Below are 24,999 nucleotides of genomic sequence, written 5' to 3'. Positions count from 1 at the left end.
CCAGCGCCACGAAACGCTGCAGCGGCGACGAAGGGCGAAGAGAGTTTGCGAACGAAGAGAAACCAGTAGAGGTTGCATAGAGGGAGCGAGTTCAGTTCAGGCGCAAAGGTCCTCGGTTAAGGACGCGACGGTCCTGTTAATCGGGACACTATGCCAGGCGGCGAGGGGTCCCCGATCAATCTCCTCGACCACCGTGCATCGACCACCTCCGGCGAGTGCGCGAACAGTGACGAAGATGAGAGGACGACGGACAACGTTTCCAGCACGATGACGACCGTCCTCGCGGGCGACGGTCTTAGACGGAGGAAGGTCATACATGCGGCCAAAGAAACTTTCGACAAGGGTAAGTTCTTCGAACAATCCTTTCGAAGCCATTTCAAAAGTCGAATATCATTTTCCCATTCTTTATTCTATTTTCACTTTCGTACGAATAGAAATGATGTGGTAGAATTCTAGCGTAACGTTAATAATACATTTATATAAACATCAATGATCAGCTACGGTTAGTTGCTTTACATTTTCAGTGATAAACACAAATGCAACGAATCGAATAATTCATCAAACCTATATTACTTTAATTCGTTCGTATTATTCAACGACATCTATACACAAGACGTATCGATACACTGGCCGTTATTCTTTTCCCTTACGAATATACGTTTCAGTCAGAAAACATAAGAAAGTGTATTCGCTGTCCGCAGTGCGCGCAGCCACGGATGCTGTGTCGGTAGCGTTAGTGCGCGCGTCTCAACGCCGTTGTGAATACATGGGGTTGAATATATGTACGTACATATGTATATATATATACGTATACATATATATACATACGTGAAGTAAACGGTTAAGCGGTTGTATGTCGGAAAGTCGTTACGAAAACTCATGCAATATTCTAACGGGCAAGGTATGTTTCAAATCATCGTCAATGATCTTTGCGGTTGCTTATTTTCATCTAGAGATCGATTCACCGTCCGAAAATGGTTCATACACACGCCCACTCGTTCGTCCCCTTCTTCTTTACCCACGAACTCCCCCTAAATCCAGCTTATCCCCCCATTTCCACTTGCACCCGGCTCGTCTTGGATGCGTACGCATGCCTTGGTTCGCGGTTCTTTCGCAACTGCGTTCTGAGCGTCATGTTCTATGCCAATCGGCCCTCCTCGTGTCGACGCTTCGTGATTTCTGTCGTTTAGAACGTGGAGTGGTGGGGGGGCTTGTAATCGCGTGTAGTCCATACGAGAGCGCATTGTCGCCTAAAGGTATTGCATTTTCGAGCAAATTTCAGCGATACCAATGTGGTTTCGATGGAATTCAGAGTTGCATGTCGTATCCATTCTAGCGCTCGACAATGGTCGAGTTTCTTCACCCTTTGACCGACGAGATACAATCTGTCATAGCTTGACCTTTAATATATAAAAAATCCTTTATATAAAAATTCATCATGCTCTTTTCGTTTTTCTTTTTTTATTGAAATATCAAGTTATCAAATTGTGAAAATGATTTTAATATTTTGAAAAGAAAAAATTATATTCATAACATTTCGAAGATCTTTTGAATTGATAAATTTTAGAATAAAAAAGAATATAGATTTTCAATTCTCTAAATAATTCTTGACAAGATAATTTTTAATTTTCGTTTCGATAAAATTGATTAATTATTATTAAACGTAAATTAGAATTAGAGTATGAAGATATATCTGCACGATTACCAGTTTAATTTTCATTATGAATCGCGTGAAAGCGAGTAATTTTATAAATTTCTGCAACCTCAAAAGACCTCGTTCGATCGTGATAATCATACATTTCCGTTCATGATCGCGCTCTCGATACTGATAATCCGACGAACACAATTTTATATAGTACTGATAATCTCCACCAACGAATACGTTTGATCCTTGCTGATGCTCGACTATCTCGCGCCATACTATTATTATTGCAATATGGTATTGTATACATTGAAGAGACGTCTAGTTGTCCGCTAAATGGAATTATGCGAGAAATACGATTTAATAGGATTTATTCGAATAACACGATTGTTCTAACTTCTCATAATCTTTATTCTAATAAAATCATTTATAATCGATATTAATTGAGGTTTAAATTCTATTTTTGAGAAGAAGATTAAAATTTTAATTTTTCCGGAGATTTTTTTCTATTTTATGTTAGTTTCAGCGATTATGTTTCTTTTAAGAAATCTATGCTTTTCAGGGACATCCGTATACATATATTCATGTTCCATTGAAATAGTGGTGAGTGACGTAAAAGGGTGCTTTATCCCCTCCATTACCTGCCAAAATAAGGTGTATAGTTGAGAAATGACTCACACCTAAACGAAACGAAGATTTTTTTTTTTAAAAACGCTCGAGTGATTTTCCGTGTTCAATTATTAACGAATTATTTCTTCGACATTGAATATCTTTTAAATTCCGTGCGTTTATTCTTAATTTCTATCTCTCTTTGAAATAATAAAAATATTTCCTATTTCAGTATCATTCAGTATTTCTTTTTTTCATTTAAATGGAAAAAAATATACCAGTATGAAAATAAAGTCTAGAACACGATAAAAAAAAAAAAAAGGAAACATTCCATCGGAAAATCAAGATATGTGTAAATATTTTTCGTAATTGATGACATATTTAAATTTTAAAATTATTCCCCTATTTTAAAATGGAAGCTCGTGTTTTTCTTTCTACTCCCGATATATATATTTTCTCTGTTCGGTTATATTTTATAAACGGAACAAATGTTTTCGAAAAGGGAATTATACGTGTTACACGCTCTATAGGATGAAATAGTAATCGCATAAAACGAATCGAGTTACTTTTCTTACTCGTAAATAACAGTAGTTTTGAATAAAATATTTAATTGTATTTAAAAAATTACACTTTCCCTTTTTCGAATAAAATATTTAGTTGTTGGAAGAATTAAGAAATTCTATTATACAGAATTCTCTGTAAATATAATTAACGTAAGTTAATTAATACGAATCGACGGTGAGGACGGAATAGGTATTTAAGGTTAGGGATACGGAAGCCATACGGGAAAAGACACGTACGTTGCTGTTCGTTGGAGAGCACGTGCCGTTGATGCTTTGTTCGAAACGCAAAGAAACGAGATGATCGATAAAGGCGACCGTAAAGTGTTACACGCTTTACATCGATCTGTCACGAAAGACGCATAATGTTCGTATCGAATTTCATAACTAATGAAATGTATCATGTTTATAAAATTCTCTGTAAAAATATTACGATTGAAATGAATTTCATCGAACAATAAATTTTATAATCATAATATATTTTACGTCAAGTTAAAATTATTGCCACTTATAAATGTTATTGTTTCAAAGGATTATTGTTATTTATAATAAATACGGTTTTGTAATTATACAATTATATTTTTTAATAAAAATTGCAAATTCTCAGGGTATGCGATTTTGTTATACAGGGACACGTACACAAAAGCTGGTACATAACATCGTGCAACATTTGGTCGATTTAATAGACTAGTATTATAGATGTAGAAAGTTGTAGCACGAGCTCCTGTATCCTTGCAGATAAGGCTCCATCTGTTTGTTGGCTTTTCGAGAGTTTCATCTTTATTCATTTATTAAATTTATGCACAATTACAGCGTTGAGACGATACGATCTCGCGTCGAAACTCGTTCCATTCAATTACACACAGCTTAATTACAGATTAATTTCATAATACACTAATGCGTACATGTGTAATTTAATATTTTAATGTTTGTTTATGGCGAGTGAGGGGGAACGCATATGGCATTTGAACGCAAATCCCCGCTTCTTGTAATCGTGTGTTTGGTAAGTGGGTCGAGTGTGTATAATAAAGTGAACTTTGATACTCATCAAAGTTTTCTTCAACACGTGAATACACCATTAACACGTTTTGCACCATTTCTGTCAAGTAGTCTTATCAAATTCTTTTATTTCTCATTTCACAACAATTTTAAATTTTACTTCGCAATTTTTAAAAAATTGATTAAAAGGTTGGGTGTATATTTTATTTAAAGATATTACAAACGCAATTTTGTATGAAGAATCATTTTATAGAATTGGTATGAAATGTGTTCATAAATACGTATATATTGTTTTCGAAGGACAAAAGATAGTGACTACTTTCTCGCCACCTATCGGATTTCTCATTTTACAACAATTTTAAATTTTATTTCGCAATTTGTAAAAAATTGATTAAAAGGTTGGGTGCATATTTTATCCAAAGATATTCCAAACGTAATTTTGTAAAAAAAACAATATTTTAATAATATATGAAGAATCATTTTATAGAATTGGTACGAAATGTGTTCATAAACGTATATATTGTTCTGTGTTTCGAAGGATAAAAGAGAGTGACTACTTTCTCGCCACCTATCGGATTTCTCATTTTACAACAATTTTAAATTTTATTTCGCAATTTGTAAAAAATTGATTAAAAAATTGGGTGCATATTTTATCCAAAGATATTCCAAACGTAATTTTGTAAAAAAAACAATATTTTAATAATATATGAAGAATCATTTTATAGAATTGGTACGAAATGTGTTCATAAATACGTATATATTGTTCTGTGTTTCGAAGGACAAAAGAGAGTGACTACTTTCTCGCCACCTATCGGATTTCTCATTTTACAACAATTTTAAATTCTATTTCGCAATTTTCAAAAAATTAATTAAAAGGGGTGCATATTTTATCCAAAGATATTATAAACGCAATTTTGTAAGTTTTGTAAAAAAAACAATATTTAATAATGAAGAATCATTTTACAGAATTGTGTACGAAATGTGTTCGCGAATACGTATATATTGTTCCGTGTTTTCGAAGGGCAAAAGAGAGTGACTACTTTCTCGCCACCTATCGGATTTCTCATTTTACAACAATTTTAAATTTTATTTCGCAATTTTTAAAAAATTAATTAAAAGCTTGGATACATATTTTATCCAAAGATATTTTATCCAAAGATTAACACAATTTTGTAAAAAAAAACAATATTTAATAATGAAGAATCATTTTACAGAACTGTGTACGAAATGTGTTCGCGAATACGTATATATTGTTTCGTGTTCTCGCCACCTATCGGATTTCTCATTTTACAACAATTTTAAATTCTATTTCGCAATTTTTAAAAAATTAATTAAAAGGTTGGGTGCATATTTTATCCAAAGATATTACAAACACAATTTTGTAAGTTTTGTAAAAAAAACAATATTTAATAATGTATGAAGAATCAGAATTGTGTACGAAATGTGTTCGCGAATACGTATATATTGTTCCGTGTTTTCGAAGGGCAAAAGATAGTGACTACTTTCTCGCCACCTATCGGATTTCTCATTTTACAACAATTTTAAATTTTATTTCGCAATTTTTAAAAAATTGATTAAAAGGTTGGATGCATATTTTATCCAAAGATTAACACAATTTTGTAAAAAAAAACAATATTTAATAATGAAGAATCATTTTACAGAATTGTGTATGAAATGTGTTCGCGAATACGTATATATTGTTCCGTGTTTTCGAAGGGCAAAAGAGAGTGACTACTTTCTCGCCACCTATCGGAAATTCGATGACCTACTATACGTATATACGTTGATCAATGTAATCTAATTATTTCGATAATTTCTAGATGATTATGCGCTAATGAAACAGCATTTTCACTGCCCGAATGTAAATAAGTATGTACTATCGTTTGCATTTTAATGGGATATTATTAATTCAACTTTTCTCGGGCAACGATTTTTAATTTTCAGGTTTCCAGTATTGATTTTATCGAAAGCGGTCTGTACTTCTTTCCAAAGATTTCAGAGAAGATGTTCTTCCGAAAGAATAGAAAAGTCTTAATTGAGCACAAGTCTGGCGGAACAAACAATCGAGTTAGGAGATTAAATTCAGCGACATTACATCGGAAGTCTGTCGTAAAAAACAATTTTTCTCGAACAATCTTAAATAGAATAACTTTAAATAAGAATGTTTTATTTCTTAATTCTTTTTATTCCGAGGCAAAAATATTATAAACGTGAAAGGAGAACACGAAAGAATTAAAAATTATAAAAAATAACAGAGATTAAAATTATGAAATTAAAACTATTATTTTTAATTGATCGTAATTAATTTTTAATTACAATTAAGTTAAATCATAAATCAATTTTGATTGAAAAAAAAAGAGAGAGAAGTTTCGTACCAATTGCTTTTAAAAATATATTCCGGATAAAGTTAAACAAATAATACCATGTTATTCGATTCTATTCAAAATTAAAGTCACACACACACTGTTTCACCCGTGTTGAGAACAGTCGAGGAACGAAAGAATAAAACAATAAAGATCGAATTCCCAGTTGGAATCCCTCTCTTTCATTCTTGTGAGCTCGGCATAATAGTCGTATAACGCTGCGAAGAGTGAGTGGAATGTTAAAAGAGGATAAAGAGAAACTGTTGGCGATCGTATCGCGTGGTGTAAACGTACGAAATGATGTTCAACCGAACGAAATAAAATGAATTATTAAGCAAGCTTCTTCGTTTGGAAAATACAGTTTTCACGAGGATGAGTGATAAAATATGAAATCTTCGATCGAGGCAGTTCAGATGAGTCGATGGGAAGCGTTATAAAGTCTATTTTCGTTTTTCTTTTTTCTTCATTAAATTTTAAATAATGTAATACACGATGATACACGTATTTAATGTAAAGCATAAACTTTTTGCTATCAACACCAAGTCACAACACCCTCCACACCCACGTCACTTATAGGTCACATTTATAATCATGTTGTTCATGCGTATGGAAACCTTTCACGCGTTTCACGCGACACCTCGTTCTTCCAGAACCGTATAAACATCGAATATAGATTATTTCCGACGTAAAATCGATATCTGGGCCATCAATGTCTTTTCTTTATCTTTCCATTCAAACAGCCACTCGTGAAGTAATGATTGCTCGTACTTGAGATTCAATGTGATGGAAAGACGGTAAGAAAGAGGATAATACAAGTTCGTTCCGAAATTTTCAATATCGTGTGTAATATATGGAAACGCATTTACAGAGAAAAAGAATTTACCTCGAAACTGAGATTAAAAACTTCGAAGATAATAACGGAAACTTTAATATCGTGAAGAGAAAAATAATTTTTCATCGCTTATCATTTTTATTCCTTATTTACTCGTTCATTCCTTCCCTGTTTCAGATAAATACAATTCCTAAAAAAAAATATACAATTCCAAACATATTATTATGTGAAGCCATTCATAATTCTATAGTGTTAAACGCTTGAGAACAAAATGAAAGAAAAATTTTCTTTATTTTGTGAGTTTTAATAACAATTCTTTAGCTACATAAAACTATAAACGTAAGAAAGTATTTAAGTATATGAATTACAGTACTATTACTTAAAATTTTTTATTCCCTTGTTTGCAATATCTCACGATATCTAACTTTTTAATATTAAAAAGTGCCACTATAGAATAATTGCGAAAATATCGCAAATGAAATTTTATCGCACTGTTAATTTTTTCGCATCCAATGAAGCAACAAATATCACGATGGCCACGATCCAATTCCCCAACCGTTGTCGTAACCGTTGACCAGAAAATTACCAACGGCAAAGTAGCGTGAAACTTCCTTTATTGCATGGCCACGAGGAAGTTTGCCGGCCGCCATTAATATTTCGCGTCCTTGGAAATATTTCGGCGAGAGAGAAGGGAAGAATATCGTCTCGCTTCGAGCTATAAATCTTTCACATTTTTGTCAGTTGATCCCTCTCGTCGCCATTGTCTGACACGCTTCTGTATTGTTCGAGGATTTACCTCCCCCCCTTTGCATCTATATTCTTACCTGCTAACAATAACACGTATATTAATATATCGATTAAAAAAAAAATGATGGATTTTTCTTATAAAGAAGAAAATTATTATCTAATTAATATCTAAAAAATTTGAACAACAATCCATATAACAATGAAATCTACGCAGATAAAATTTTTAATTAGAAAAATAATCAGAAAATTTCGGAAGGGCAAAATTTAATCAACCGGATGAGATTTTTTGTTTTCATAAAAAAAAAAAAAAATGGGAGTAACATTAAAGAAAAAAGGCGAAGGAAGCCTTTATTAATGACTGTAGTACAATGATAGGACTAAATTTAATTTGTCACAGTACAAAGGGAAGTTCGTTAAGATAGCTCTACGTGTAATTTTTCTTCTTTCTCTTTTTTTTTTTCCCCCTCTTCTCAAACCACGATTTTAAACGTCCTTCGACGTAACGATCCTTGCCGAGTCGAAGAAACAAGTGACTCGGAATTAGAATAAGAATTTATCATTGCTCGAGTTGCATCTCGAATGTTTCATTAATGATCATCGTTATATTTCTTTCGTTAAAAATTCTCGATTCTTCGTTTTGATGCACGACGATCCTGATTTTCTCTTTCGAATCGATCTATGTAATATAAAAATAAAAGAAAAGAAGAATAAATAGAATATAATAACAAACATTATGATCATCAAGATAATCTCAATTTCAAGTATTCATCTTTTTTCCTCTCAAATCGAATTTCAATTGTACGCGCAGTTTTAAAAATTCGACTTCTATTTGGATGATTTAATCGAAGAAAGTGGTTAGTCTGACGGCGAATTAGAGCGCGGAATCCCCCACCACACCCGTTACACGGATCGTCGCGCCCCTATCAATTACGCGAGCTATTAAACGCCGCAATTTGGCGTTTTATCAAGGAGGCAGCGTTCTCTCGCTTCATCACGTCCACGGAAAATTGATCCTTCGAGAAAAATAATACAGCGCTAACGACGTGTCTCGTTAAGGGGGCACCACACCGGCCTGCCTCGATCGATATTTAATAACAACAACGCACGGCCCGTTCTCCACTCTCTTTTTCTCCTTTCAGCATCCCGTCTCCTCAGACGGAAGATACCATGCACAGGCCACTTGATGACCCCCCGCCGCCTATGGATACAGAAGGTTCCAACTCAGGTATGTTTCTCATCTATTTTTATCTCCTCCTTTTCCAGCTTATCGTTATTAACATTATTATCCTTATCTTTTATGACATCGAGTTTCCAATGCAAAAATTCAAACACGTTGTAATAATTGTTTCGAGTAGAAATTAAACATCGAAATAATATATTAAATAATTCATATCTACGAATATAGATATATATTATATAGAATTATATTACATAGACTATTATAGAAATATCGAGTGATTGTAATATCGTTTCGAGTAAAAATTAATTATCGAAATAATTCATATCTACGAATATAGATTATTATAGAAATATTGAGCGATTGTAATAATTGTTTCGAGTAAATATCGAAATAATTCATATCTACGAATATAGATATATATTATATAGAATTATAGAAATATCGAGTGATTGTAATATCGTTTCGAGTAAAAATTAATTATCGAAATAATTCATATCTACGAATATAGATTATTATAGAAATATTGAGCGATTGTAATAATTGTTTCGAGTAAATATCGAAATAATTCATATCTACGAATATAGATATATATTATATAGAATTATAGAAATATCGAGTGATTGTAATATCGTTTCGAGTAAAAATTAATTATCGAAATAATTCATATCTATGAATATAGATTATTGTAGAAATATTGTAATAATTGTTTCGAGTAAATATCGAAATAATTCATATCCACGAATATAGATTATTATAGAAATATTGAGCGATTTTATGAGAGAAATATAATTGTATAAATTTAAGAGGAAAAAAATTGGCGAATAAACAATTAATACAATTAAGTTTTTTTTTTGTTTTTTTTGAATCGAGAGAAAAAATTTCCAATCGAAATTCCCGATTACACGCGCACACGTAACCGGCCAATTACTCGACCATTGTCGCCGGTTGAATTATCCATGACGAGGCAAAGAAGGCTGCGGATACAAAAACATCGGTTCTATGCGCGGCAACACCGGATCCTTATATGCATCTGAATGGCTTATCTGTCGCGCTATTTTCAGCCAATTGGAATCAATGTCAAACGAGCAGAAGTAACTATATATATATATATATATATATATATATATATATATATATATATATACACATCATTTTGCGGGCAAAATATGCCACGTTTTTTATTATTCTCGTTATTTGTACACCGTCGTTACTCCCTACTTGCGACTTTTCCTCGTAATTGGGATCGTGGTTTCCTCTTCATGGAAACGGACTTATTGATTTTATTATCGTTATTATTGATCAAACGATTGTAAGGAGGCTGGTCTTGTTTAGAAAAAGCCTTAGTTCGGATTAGTCAATTTAGAGGCGCTTGAATCGAAATAATATATAAATATTATAATACATTTTTTTTTTATTATATTCTTAAGTATGAATTTGAATATCGAAATTCGACACGTGTACGGATATTTTTTCCATTTTTTCCACCGCGATCTCGTGTCATTACGATCCTCTGCTTCTTTATCTCGTATAATTTTCGTATTTCTACTTTTTTCATTCTTCCCTTCGAATGTCGTGCATTATTACGAACGAAGCACGCTTCGTACTATGCTAATGCCGCAACATCTCTGAAAGAAGTACGTTTTTATCGTTATCATCTTTGGAAAGAAATAGCAGTAAAGAAGTTTCGAGACAAACGACGAATCTCTGATCGAATAAATTTACCGATATTTCAAGTTGCTTGCAATAATAGAAACTCTAACGAGACGTTTGCCAACCGATATTACACTGTTGCACACGTGTGTTGTGCATCGAGACGATTCTTTTCAACGATCCTCGATCATTTTAAATTAGAATTATTCTTTTTTTTATCCTCTTAATAAAATGGAAAATATTATAGGAAATATTTTTAAGCAACAGAGATATATAAAATGTTAGGTAAACTCAGGGGAGGAAAGACAGGTGAAACTTGCATTACCCCCTCGTTCTAACGAATAATTCATCGAAACGAAGTGGATCGATAAGAAAGTAGAAATGCGTTGTATAAATGCAATCGCTGGTAAAACTGGTTTTTCTCCGTGTTTATTTAAAAATTAATCGTAATTTGATCGATTTTGGTTTGGTGAGGGATTGGACCGTCTTCTTCAGTTTCATTTCTCTTCCACGTGTCACTTCGAATTCGCACGTTGCTCGCCGGAAGCGGTTTAATTATATGGCGACCTTTTAAACTCTTTATTTCGATAATAATTCCAATAAAATATCCTACGATTCGTTCACGTGCAATTTCTGTTCTTTGTCGTTTTTAACATTGTGGTTGTTAAAAAAAAATTGGAAAAATGTCGAGAAGCTTCTTCAAAAAAGGAAAAAAATGGTGATTCGTTATTTTTCTTTTTTTCCTTTTCTTTCTTTCCAAAGTTTCTTTTAAATATATTAAATATTATAAATATTGGAAAATGAGAATTTTTTTTGCGAACAGATTGTACGTAACATGATATCGATACTGGTGATAAATTGCTCTTAGTCAGGCCATTAGAATATCTTTTTAAACACATCAGTATGGTATCGAGATATTAAATATTATAAATATTGGAAAATACTGGAAAAAGAATTTTTTTGTGAACAGATATGCATAACAGGTATCGGTAGTACAAGTGAAATTCAGTATTATTGGTCAGACATGCTATTAAGATATCTTTTTAAGTATACCAATATAATATTAATATGTTATATATTAAAAATATTGAAAAATAAGAATTTTTCTATGTACAAATAATGCATAACAGATAATAGAAATGAAATTTAGTATTGTTAATCAGGCATGCCATTAAGATATCTTTGAAAGTATATCAATGTAGTATCAATCACGTTAAATATTACAAATATTGGAAAATATTGGAAAAAGAACAAATAGTGAACAAATATTTATTCACTAATACTAAACTCAATACTAAATATTTTTTTGTGAATAAATAATGCATCATAGATATTGGTAGTACAAGTGAATTTCAGTATTATTAGTCAGACATACTATTAAGGTATCTTTTTAAGTATATCAATATAATGTTAATATGTTAAATGTTATAAATATTGAAAAATAAGAATTTTTCTATGTACAGGTAGTGAATAACATGTAATAGAAGTGAAATTCAGTATTGTTAATCAGCCATGCCATTAAGATATCTTTTTACAAATGTTGAAAATAAGAATCTTATTGTGAACAAATTGATATCAATACACAAACATATTAGTCAAACATACCATCTTTTTAAATATATCAGTGTAGTATCAATTATATTAAATATTACAAATATTAGAAAATATTGGAAAAAGAATTTATTTGTGAACAGATAGAACAGTGAATCATAGATATTAGTAATACAAGTGAATTTCAGTATTATTAGTCAGACATGCTATTATATTAGGATATCTATTATATTAAGATATCTTATTATATTAAGATATTAAGATATTAAGATATCTTTTTAAATATATCAATATAATATTAATATTATAATATCAATATAATATTAATAACATATTAATATAATATTAATACGTTAAATATTATAAATATTTGAAAATAAGAATCTTGTTGTGAACAAATAGATATCAATACACAAACATATTGGTCATGCCATCTTTTTAAGTATATCAATGTGATCATATTAAATATTACAAATATTGGAAAAAGAAATTTTTTTTATGAACAGGTATGTGCATAACAGGTATCGGTAGTGGTAGTAGAGGTGAATTTCATCAGTGCTATTAGGTCAGGCATGCCATCAGGATGTCTTCGCGCGTGAATTGGCAATATCCAGTCAAATCTGAAGTCGTTTGGAAAACAGCCAGGGCGAACAAGTTTGCTCCTTGTGCCAGAATATCGCCTTATCCTATACGGGGCCTCCGATCCCGTAGGGAAATAAGAGTCCAACGATAAATGCAAAATAACGTCACGTTAATAACATTTTAATTCGTGTAATTAACCCCTATGTTCTCTTATAAAGAACTTTACAATTCCACTAAATATATATATATTAAATACTAATAATATATTAATAATACTAATAACTACTAATACTATATTAATATAAATACTATATTAAATAAAAATAATAATTCAAGGAATTAGAGATAGAAATGTGAACAAATTTATATAAAGAAATTTAAATGAATGATTATCGAAAGGAATGCGACGTCGTGATGATGTCCAAAAAACTTTACAATTTCACTATATATAAACTAAATACTAATAATTATTCGAAATATATAGGACTATGTATAAGAATTCGAGGAATTAAAATATATATATAAACTAAATACTATTAATTATTCGAAAAAAAAGAATTCGAGATAGAAATGTGAACAAATTTATACAAAGATTTATGGATAATGATTAAAATATTGGTCAAGAATACAAATGATTATCAAATCCTGATGTAGATGCTAGATTACTTCGTGCCAAAACTTTACAATACCATATATATATATATATATATATATAGACTAAATACTAATATTATTTAAATATATAAGAATATATATAGAAATTCGAGGAACTAGAGATAGAAATGTGAATAAATTTATACAAAGATTTATGGATGATGATTAAAATATTGGTCAAGAATACGAATGATTATCGAACCCTGATATAGCTGCTAGATTAACTTCGTGCCAAAACTTTACAATTCCATTATATATACTAAATACTAATAATTATTCGAAATATATAGGAATTCGAGATATTAGAATTTATATATATAAACTAAATATTACTAACTATTCGAAAAAAAAGAATTCGAGGAACTAGAAATAGAAATGTGAATTCACAAATTTATACAGATTGATAAATGTTCAATAAATATTGGTCAAGAATATGAATGATTATCGAACCCTGATATAGCTGCTAGATTAATTATTCCAGAACTTTACAATTCCATTATATATAGACTATAATAAATACTAATAATTATTCAAAATACATAGGAATATATATAGAAATTCGAGGAACTAGAGATAGAAATGTGAATTCAAAAATTTATACAAAGATTTATGGATGATGATTAAAATATGGCTGCTAGATTAACTTCGTGCCAGAACTTTACAATTCCACTATATATAAACTATAATAAATACTAATAATTATTCAAAATATATAAGAATACATATAGAAATTCAAGGAACTAGAGATAGAAATGTGAATTCACAAATTTATAACAAAGATTTGTGGATGATGATCAAGATATCGGTGAAGAATACGAATGCTTATCGGCAGGAATGCGACGTCGTGGTGATGTTCCCAAGTGGAACGAGCGACGAGACCCTGATGTGGCTGCTAGGTCGACTTCGTGCCGGAACTCCAGGCCTGGTGGTGCACGTGCGGCATCACGCCTCGTCTGACAGTTACGGCTTCTACTTAACAGCTCCCTTTAGCGTGTAAGTTGTTGTTCTAACCTTCTTCCCTTGTAAAAGAAAAAAAATCTCATCATCGTCGCACCACGACCATTATCACATATTATTACACAATCGTTTCACAATAATCATCGACATAACCGACAGATTATTGAAAGCTGCCGAAGAGGTGCATTTACCGAAGACCCTGCGACAAGAGTTTGGCGGAGGATTGAAGGAATTCGTAGGCTCCGAGTCGAGCTGTTTCGAAGGTAGCGACGACGAGGCTCGATTCTTCACCACCCAAGAGAGGCAATCACTCGTTCTTCATCTGCTTCACACGCTCAGAGCGGGACCCCAGGATCTTCACAGTTTACCCGGGCTTAAAATGGTCGAGGGCCAAGCAATTATTCCAAAGTGCATTTCCGCTGGGATCATATCTCAGGTTGGCCTAAAAAAAACACTCTCATCAGATAAATAATTTAAATTTTTAATAGTTAAAGTTATTTGAAAATAATTTATTATAAGATCGAACGAATCGTTAATTAATAATTAATTTTATTCGAATCTTGTCTTAACGATATTTGAATCGAGTAATTTTTGGAATATTCCAACTTGCAGGTTTTCCCTCTTCACGAATTGCCCGCATTGGAAAAATTACAACGGACGTGGGTCCGCGCGTTTCTTAGTCCCCAACCCCTGGACGATATTTGTAAATATTTCGGAGTCAAGATTACCATGTACTTCGCGTGGCTCGGCCATTACACCACCGCCCTGATTGTTCCAGCTGCAGTGGGTGCCATATATTGGGTAAAAAGAGAAATTATATCCCATTTCAATGTAAATCTTTAAAAAAAAAAAAATAATAATGATTATATATATATATATATTTTTCTTTATTCGAATTTAACTTACGCAGATCGGCATCATCGGCAGGAATCAAGCGGTCGAAGACGTGGCTTATGTACTTTTCTCGGTCTTCAACGTAATCTGGGCCACCGTTTATTTGGAAACCTGGAAAAGAAGGGGCGCCGAATTAGCCTACAGGTGGGGCACTTTGGATCAAAGAGACGACCTACTTGTCGAGCCCAGGCCTTTATTCACGGTAAGCTTATCAACGTCTACACATCATCTCTCTTCAAATCTTCTCATCCAAGTTTCATCGAATTTCATTCCAATTTGCTTTTTATATCTCTCAGTTTATTTCTTTACTTTTTTCTTTCTTTCTCTCTTTCCTTGAAATTTATATAGGGCACGTTGGAAACTTCACCTGTGACTGGAAGACTGGAACCAACTTATCCCAGATGGAAGAGAAACATGTTCCGGTACTTCGTCAGCGTTCCTATCATCGCCGCTTGTTTGTTCTTCGTTTTCATCGTGATGATACTCAGCTTCCAAATACAGGTTCGTCACATTTTTTTTAGATTAAAAATTAAAAAAATTTCTTCTTCAGTTTTATATATTTGCATATATTCAAATTCGTAAAAATTCTTTCAAATAATATTTCGAACGTGTTCCTTGAGCGATTTGGCAACATGCCTGAACGTACGCGCTTGCAGATTTTTTTTTCGGAATTAAAAATTACTTTCGAAGTCGAGAAAACGATATTTTCGTTCGACCGATGACAAAGTTCGAGTTCTGAATCGAAATTAGTTGAACGGAAGCCAATTCAAAAATTCTCTTCATCGGTTTTTCGAATTATCGTGCCATCGAACGTTTATCGTTTATTCTTATAAAATCTACTTTTCTAAAAACGAAACAAAATTGTATTATTTTCACAGAAAGCGCGATAGATTTATCGAGAAGAAACCCAATATTCTAACAATAATTGTTAGAAGAAAATACGCGTCACTATCTTGTGCTAAAATGGCGAGGATTTAGTTACAGTCCTTTTACCACAAGGTGTCGTTACGTACACTCTTCAGACGCTTCTATAAAAACTCCTATCGCTTTACACGTGTCACGTGTCCTCTCGAGTCCGTCAAGTGCACGCGATTTTTGGCAATGGATTCTTACAATCTTCAATAAAACTATCGCACTTAAAGCTATATATATATATATATATTATTCCATCGAACCTAAACCTTGATAATGGATCTGTGGTATATACGGTAATATAATACTCTTGGAAATGGATCGACACAATACGTCGATATATAGAGTATAGAAGTCCTCCACAGAGGAATTGACATTAATTAACCGCGATCGATTTTCTTATAGAATTTCTTTTTCTTTCTTTTTTTTTTTTTTAGTGTCATAGTTTATATATATATTGCACGTGTTCTATCTTGCAGGATTGGTGGGACGCTCGTCTGGAGTCGAGGGGATACGGATTCTGGTTGAGCTACGTGCCAAAAGTTTTGCTGGCGGTGGTGATAGCATTAATGGACGAGGCTTACTTCAAAGTCGCCATATGGTTGAACGATATGGGTACGTAGAGAATAACCATCAACCGGCAAAGAAGAACGATTATTGTACATTATTTTGGTTTCCCATAGTCTATATCTATGCTCTGTCACTCTTTTTTCTCAACACGATCGATCGTCCCCGTGCGAAACGAGATACGAACGAGAGAGAACGAACATATTCTACGAGACTCTTGCGCATCGAATTTGTTGTTATTTTCACGAGACACTCTGCACGTCTAGTTCTTTCTTTTCTCTTTCTCTCTCTCTCTCTCTCTCTCTCTCTCTTCTCTCTCTCTCTCTCTCTCTCTCAAGAGCCTATAGCATATATACATATACTTTTCGAATCTTTTCACGGCTTAGCTTCTACTAGAGAATTGATTCAGAAGTATGTATCCATATCCCTTGATAAACATACATGACTTGAACGGATTTTATATTAACAAGCGAATGTTTCTTTTATGTTATTTTCTCATAAGAACGAGTATATATCGTAAAAGTAAGAGATTATATTACATATTAGATCTTGTTACTTCTTCTTGTTCCTATACACTTCCCCTGTTTCTATTATTCCATTATTTGGTTATTTCGTTTCTTTTCCTTTCTTTCTTTCTTTCTTTCTTTCTTTTAATTCTCTATATTTATTTCATTTTGTTTACATACTGGAGAGCAGTCATGTTACAGTAGATAGTATTTGTGATTTTTGTGTGTTGGACGCAGAAAACTATCGGCTAGACACCGAGTACGAGAATCATCTAATCTACAAGGTGGCACTGGTAATAAAGAAGAAACTCTCCATTTTTCAACGATTTTAGAATTTATATTTGTGTGTTGTAATAGTTGTATTCTTTCGTGTCCTCCTCTAACCGAGAATCGTAGTAGAATTTATCTTTTTATTTTTTCACTTTTCTTTCTTTTTTTTTTTTTTTTTTTTCTCAAAAGTTCAATGTTCAAATTCACGTGATTAATATATTGGCATTGCTTTCAAGCCGTGTCGTTTTCAAACTAAACTTCGTTTCCAAAAGCATATCGTTCGATAATTTCAAATAATTTTTCATATCGATCGCCAAAGCATGCATTTCATCTACGTTTAAATTCGACTATCATGTTCATTCAACAACAACAACAAAAAAGAAAAAATAAACAATCTAAATCATATTTTATTGATATTCTCGCGTGATAAAACGTTTTCTTTCTTTCTTTCTTTCTTTTTCTTTTTTTTTTTTTTTTTTTTTTTAACACATTTAGAGGTGGACTTATTATTATTGTTGATTTTATCGTTATAGTTTTATAAATAAGAGCTCCTCTGCTTCTTCGTTCAATTACTCGATTATTCGAAGAATATATAAATCTGCTCTGGCTGTCTCTGTCGCTGCATGAAAATTCAATTCCTCCCCTAGAATTGTATATTCTCTGCTTGCGCTTAATTAAAAGAAAATTATTTCATTGTACTGTAGAGAGTATCGTCGAGTTTCTATATATAAATATATATATATATATATATATATATATATATATATATATATATATATACGCTTGCGTTTCGTTACGTCTAGTGTACGTTTTAATTTATTACAGACAGATAGAAAGTATACAGAAGAGACTATGTATTTCAGTTTCAGTTTGTAAACTCCTTCCTATCGCTATTTTACATCGCCTTCTACCTACAGGATCAAGAAAGACTCAAAGAGGTAAGGATCCCTTTACTCCTGTTTCTTCCACTTTCTTCTTTCTTTCTATTCTATATCGATCAAATATATCTTTCTTTCTTCTTCGAGAATGAATCCATAGACAAACTTTTTAGATTAAACTTAGACGTTCCTTTCTTTCTTTTTTTTTTTTTTTTTAATCCTTGTCCGATTCTTGGTCTTTGTAATTTAGTATTTAGACAGTTTGTTTGACAGTTTGTTGTTTCTCGACACGAACGAAGAAGACAAAAGTATATATCAGTCGTCTACAAGATCGTTAATCGAAGTGAAGAAGAAACGAAATTAAAACGAAGAAAAAAATTGAAAATTGAGTTTTGTATCGAAAGTTCGAAAAAGAAATCGAATTTCGTTCTTTTTTTTTTTCTTAAATTAAATAAAATTTTGATCAAAATATTCCAAGAATATCGTAACTAGGGATCACAATGTTTTTATGATTTCAGCAATTGGCAGCACTGCTAATCGCTCGCCAAGTGATTGGCAACCTGAAAGAATCCGCTGTGCCGTATCTGATTGAGCAGTTGCGATTGGCGCGACTCAGTTTCGAGCTTTTCGGCGCGTTGAGCCCGAGCGAGGCTAGGCCACCTCCTGGCGAGGAAAGGGAGGAGAGTCAAAAGGAAGTGGACGACAAGGGGGAACGCTCGGACGGGGGGAAGTCGAAGCAACCGAGAAACGTTAGCCAAGCCGAATTGGAGAGTTCCCTCTACAGAGTAGGGCATCCCACTAATTCTCTACTTAGTGACGTTACGTTCAAGGTTTGGTCTAGATTTAGCTAATTTTTTTCATTTTCGATGCACTCATGCAGTCGCGCACTGAACCTGAACCGCGTTGACGTTTTTTTATTATTATCAAATCGATTAATCTAGATGAAATAAATAATAAGAAAAATTTAAGATTTAAAATTTTCTCAATCGAATGAAAGTCGAAACGAATTGATCGTTCAATTATTATCATTATTGGCTGTGTTTGGAGTTAAAAAAGAAATAAGGGAAATCGCCAAGGTGGCCAGGTTCTTTCATTCATTTCAATCATTATAATTCTTCATCCTCTCCCCCCTTTATAATATAGTATATTTTTTAACGATCCTTGGCTTGCGTATACTGTATATACATATATACGTATCTTTCGATTAATTTTATTTTCTGGGATATATCCACAATACGTTTTCGAAAAAGTGATCCTGATCCTTAGAGGAAGGAGGGTAGAATTGCGTGCGGAAAGTGGAGCTAATGAATGTTGTCCTGTGTTCTCTGATCGGTTCTTTTTCCAGAATTTTAATGATTTTTTTCCCGTTTCCTACCGATTCTGTCGACGACGCACAGGTATCGAGCAAAAAGGTAATGTCACCTGATCATCCTATCGTTAACTATTCGTTCGTCCTTTCGATTACTAATTTAATCGTGAAAAAAAAAAAAAATTTAACTTGGATCGATCGTCGACTTGTATTTATAAATTTAATGTAAAAAGTGGTAATCGATAGGGCGAATCGAATGAGAGTCACTGCTTGTCACGCTAACGCCATGTTAAGCGCTGGCTTCTTATTTTTCGTTTGAAAGCATAGTAACAATAACCCTTGCACTACCTATGATAGATATATTTATATACTCTTCACGTAATATTATTACGATAGTTGTTCCCTTAAATTATGTAGATAAGATTCTGTAGGTTTATTATCATAAACAAAGAAACAATATTGCTCGAACGGATATAAAGAAACATGGTCAAAAAATATAGAGTAATTTAATCAAGATAATAAACCTGCATACAAATTATTATACCATCACTGTATTTTAAACTAATATATATTTACACGAGAGATGATAATTATAAGAGGAAGAAGTTTGGAAACGTATTCACGAGTGATTCATGTAAAAAATGTTTCCACGTTTTAGTACGACGGGGCGTTTTCGGAACATTTGGAAATGCTGTCACAATTGGGATACGTGTGTCTCTTCTCCTCAGCCTTCCCCTTGGCAGCCATGGCTGCGCTACTTGGAAACCTTCTTGAGCTACGAGGCGACGCTTTCAAACTTTGTTTCGTCCTTCAACGACCATTTGGTCGAAGGGTTTCCAACATTGGAACTTGGCAAGTATGTGAATGCATCCTTCAACTTATTAAAAAAAAAAGAAGAAATCTTATAATCTTATATCTCTTTAAAGAATTATTGAATTTTTTTCCAAATAGGTTAACGCAAGATATTTGTTTCCTTTTTAGAACGCGATGGAGGCTATGGGTTTGGTCGCAATTCTGGTAAATTGTGCTCTGATCGGATTGAGCGGGCAAGTGCAACGAATGTTTCCAGAAATGTCTGCCACGCAAACGATTCTGCTTATAGTGGCGCTCGAGCACATCATGCTCGGTATACGGTTTATCATAATATGCGCGATCCCCGATATTCCGCATTGGGTCGCCACGGAAATGGCCAAGGTAGAATTTTTGAGGAGAGAAGCTGTCAGAAGGCTTTCGTCCACACCGTCCCCTGAACAACATCCAGCCACAGTGATAGGTAAGTAAAAACGAGGTTATAATATGTATTATTCGATTCTAACCTAAAAAGCTGCGCTCGACTTTGCTTCCTTGTCGTTGTATTCTTCCTCTTCATCCGCTTCTCCAAAAAATTCTCCTGCTTATTTGAAACTCGTTATTGAAACGAATGTACATATATATATATATTTCATAGATATTTCATCGATCAAAATGTTGTGTACGAAAATTGAAGAGCTCTAAGGAATTCCAACAACTTTGAGAAACGAAACGAATTCAGAATTTAAGGGGCTTACAGAAGGCGTAGAGGAACTCGAAGATCGATAGAATTCGAAGAATTCAAGGGATCCAATGGAGGTCAGAAAGAAACTTAAGGAATTGGAAGAAGAAGAAACGGTGGAGGTAAAGGAATTTTGAAGGGAGAATGAGAGAAGGAATTCGCAAAGTTGAAGGAATTCCAAGGAACTCTGATATTGTATATATATGAAATTCTTTTATTCCCAATGATTGGCCCGGTGAAATACTCTCACCCACTCGATCTTTTCCTCCCTCCTACCATGTATTAATTTCGCTCGAACTCAGGGAGATTCGTGGTGAGTCCAGCAGACGGTGAGAGCGAAGAACAACAACTGCTTTCCAATCGTACCGGTGATGCAACGTCCTCCAGCCTTCCGGACACACCGACCCTAGCATCGTCCACCCAGACACCCAGTAGCCCCCCAACACCTAGCGCAGCATCCGTGCCAAGGATCGCGGAAACACCTTCTGTGGTCCAGACTCCTGGTAGCGCGAGCAGCAGCGAATTTGCCACCCATTTCCCAACCGAAAACAGCATGGGCAGCGTTCGTGATATTCACAATTCACCTAGATGCTCTATTCCTGGTGGAGAACGAGGTTCGACCGTGTTTCTTCTTCTTTTTCTTCTTGCTTGGTAGACAAATATGTGCACATGTGTAGTATATATGCGTGTAATTCATTAAGTTTCTCTTAATCGTTTGAAGAAATTCTGGAGATAAATTCTTTGATACGTTTATTAAAAAAGTGTTCTCTATTTTTGTAACAGGAAGGCGTTCGAGGGAATGGCTTCAGAATGAATCGGAGGCGTCGGGTGGAACCGACCACTACAGTCATCATTTAACCATTGGCCCTCACGGAGGTGTGGACTGGGTTCGAAGATTGGGCCTCGAAGCTGGTGGGCGGAAGTCTAGCGATTCTGAGATCAGCGGCGCCGGTACAGTCGGCACGGGGGACGAATTAACTCTTCACAGATCCACCGATTGTATCGTTTCAAAAGACCTTGCCTCCTCGTCGGACAGTGATCTTCTTAGGTAGGTTATTTCATTTCAATTTTGAATGTAGTGATCACATTGTATTGCATCCATATTGATTAATTTTGGTGTTAAAAAGGTCTGCTCCACCATGGACGGTGGCTCACAGGAATCAAAAGTTTCGATTCTCCCCTGAAAGGGAAAGGGAACGGGAAAAGACAGAGAAGCAACAATATCAGCATCATCAACGGGAGATTCAGGATCACAAACAGCAATTATCTTATTACGCTGAGAAGGAGAAGGATAGCGGTCTTTCAGACTCGAGCAAAACTATCTCCAGTCAAGAAGAGGAGAAACCGTCGAAGGAGGAAAGGGAGGCAAAGAAGACCAGAGTGAAGCAGAGTTTGATGAAGAGAGCCAGATCTGTGGCGATCTTTTCGTTGAAGTTGAAAGAAAGGAGAGCAAGGGAGGCGGAGAAAGCCAAGGAGGCTGAAAGAGAGGCTAGATGGCAGCAACCGCAATCGTGCGTTGGTGGCGAACTCTCTTGCATCCCCATAGAGAAGCTTATATCCGTAGACGACATCGCAGCGATGGAATTACGCAGACTTAATCATTAGCCGCTTAAACGTTTCACTTTCGTTTTACACGCTACACTAGAAACGTTCGTCTGCGCCAGTGATACTCGCTACGGAACAAATGTTACATAATAATAAGAATTTTTGCAGAATCCGTGAGGCCATATCAACAATAATGTATCCGAGAAAAAAAAAAAAAAGAAAGGATTCTGTGAATTAATCGATTTGTAACTTACGTTATTATGTAAATATTGAGAGAAGATAAATAAGATAACGCACATAAAAAAAAATTGGAAGAATTCAAATGAGAAATGCAGAGGGAAGAAGGAGGAGATAAAGGAGACACGAAGATTTATTGCTGCAATAACTTTTTTATATTATTTTTTTTTATATATATATATATATTTTTTCAAAAATCTTGTTCCTCGGTTTATCTCTTAATGTTAAACGCGAAGCTGATATTAATTGATTTTTATTGTTGAACGAAAACTTGCTCAATTTGAAGGACAATGCTATTCCCTGTTTTGATCATATCGCTAAAGAAATGATGAATTTTACCCGATGAGAATTCGTATTAACGAATATTACTATTTGATATGCAATTTGCATACCGTGACAAAATTTCGAGTGAGTATCATTTGTGCATGTGAAAAATGCGCACCGAACAACTCATGAGAATTTATAGAAATGTTAAAAAGTCTGAAACTACGATCGTTCAGTTTTATCTGGAATCGTGATTTCGAAACGATCGATGATAAAAATGGCGCACAAAGTAAATTGAAAATTTTAGACAGAGATTCTATAGAAGAAATTTTAGAATATCATTCTTAAAAATCACATTTTTGGTAGATTAGTCGATACCTCGACGTCGTAGACTGTGAATTTTAAGATACATTTCGTGCCATACTACGTAACGATTGTTTTTGACTTCCTTGTAATTTAAAAAAATAATTTACAAATCTTCAATTTGTATTAACTTTTCGAAATGAAAATGACACATGTAAACATGTATATTTTTAATTTTTAGTAAGAATTTATTCAAATTTAAATTTTATTTATAATCTTTTATTTTGTATGAAACAAAGACATAGGAAAATAATGGGAAAGAAGTAAAAAATATAAAACTAAATTACAAGGAAGTTAAATTACAGATGCGCACGTGTCAAGCGTAAAATTTAATCCTCTTGTTATATACCGATATAATATTGTCTGTATATTGTTAAAAATATTAAAAAAGAAACAAGAGAATGTAAAATTTTATTAAAAAAATTCTTTCTTTTTTCGGTAGAATTCTTATAATAGCTAGTTTGGAACATTAAATGTGTGTTTCACTTTGAAAAAATCGTCGATCGATTTTAAACAGAAATTTTTTTAAAAAGTGGCATTGAATAAATCGATTAATCGATTAATATACTGGCCGAAAAAAGAAAAAACATTACGACATTTGTAAATTATGTAAGCTGCTGCTAATGATGGAAACTATTCATATATCTGAAGACAAAAAGGGATGACAAATGATCCTACTGTTGTTGCTGAAGTTATATAAGTTGTTACTTAATGTTACTTAGATGTTTATCGGTTAATGAACTTATGCTAAATAGTTCTCTACGATACAACGTACAAATTGCACACAGTTCACACGCGCCTACTTTTCCAACAAAATTATTAAATGCAGTTTTCGTTCAACGAAGCATCGTACATCTATAAAACGTAACGATATTTTGTTGTGCCGCTTGATGGAAGCGAAATGGTGAAAAAAATTAAAAAATAAAAAACAGAAGCCTTAGATGAAAGGAAAATTAGCTCGATTGATAAGCGATAAATCGTAGGGACCGTTTTTGTATATAGCGAATCGTTTATGAGCGAATAGTAAAATTTGGTTCTATGGCCTAGTTAACGTCCCCGTCCGTTGCTGAAGTAGTTCACAGTTCTTCACTTGAGAGGCACTTTTTAAGAACTTTACGTTTGGAATTTTTAATGACCACCATGAGTAATAAATAGTGTTTATGATTAGATGCGTTGACATACAAGCACAACTGCAAGTTGAAGCAAAAAAAAACCAATATCGCATTGTATTTTAGTGTACCCTTTGGGAACTGCAAGACTAGGAAACCGCGAAACCGATAGATTAGCCGCTTTCGTGAGGCGAAGTTTTAAAACAAATGTCAGCGGAAAGCATCTGTGTTTCTTAGATGTTTTGTATAAAACAGAAACTGAGCCAATAAAAACATTCTACGAAGGAA

The 24,999-nt window shown here is 33.5% G+C and overlaps 1 protein-coding gene and 1 long non-coding RNA gene across 7 annotated transcripts; one reads left to right on the top strand and one right to left on the bottom strand.

Moving 5' to 3' along the window:
• The first annotated feature begins 45 nt into the window (after nucleotides 1–45).
• On the top strand, nucleotides 46–24,999 carry LOC408908 (anoctamin-8). 6 transcript variants are annotated; one of them, XM_006569423.3, is made up of 17 exons: nucleotides 46–343; nucleotides 8,892–8,977; nucleotides 14,202–14,362; nucleotides 14,486–14,762; nucleotides 14,939–15,127; nucleotides 15,237–15,422; nucleotides 15,569–15,721; nucleotides 16,612–16,747; nucleotides 17,443–17,498; nucleotides 18,339–18,413; nucleotides 18,872–19,183; nucleotides 19,751–19,765; nucleotides 20,321–20,518; nucleotides 20,644–20,935; nucleotides 21,520–21,807; nucleotides 21,977–22,241; nucleotides 22,321–24,999. In XM_006569423.3, the coding sequence occupies exons 1-17, from the start codon at nucleotides 151–153 to the stop codon at nucleotides 22,796–22,798; spliced, it is 3,360 nt and encodes a 1,119-aa protein (XP_006569486.1). In that variant the 5' UTR covers nucleotides 46–150; the 3' UTR covers nucleotides 22,799–24,999. The 6 variants fall into 6 exon arrangements, with proteins under 6 accessions (XP_006569486.1, XP_003251399.1, XP_006569485.1 ...); XM_003251351.4 differs by having other exon boundaries at nucleotides 48–343; nucleotides 21,496–21,807; XM_006569422.3 differs by having other exon boundaries at nucleotides 49–343; nucleotides 21,517–21,807.
• Nucleotides 13,115–15,362, bottom strand: LOC102654115. The gene is made up of 4 exons (XR_411513.3): nucleotides 15,233–15,362; nucleotides 15,055–15,163; nucleotides 14,518–14,768; nucleotides 13,115–14,388 (listed from the first exon to the last, which is right to left on the bottom strand). It is a non-coding gene; the product is annotated as an uncharacterized LOC102654115 (long non-coding RNA).

Source organism: Apis mellifera, linkage group LG7 (assembly GCF_003254395.2).
Source record: "Apis mellifera strain DH4 linkage group LG7, Amel_HAv3.1, whole genome shotgun sequence".
NCBI classification, from domain to species: Eukaryota; Metazoa; Arthropoda; class Insecta; order Hymenoptera; family Apidae; genus Apis; species Apis mellifera.
This window is presented reverse-complemented; position numbering and strand designations above follow the sequence as displayed.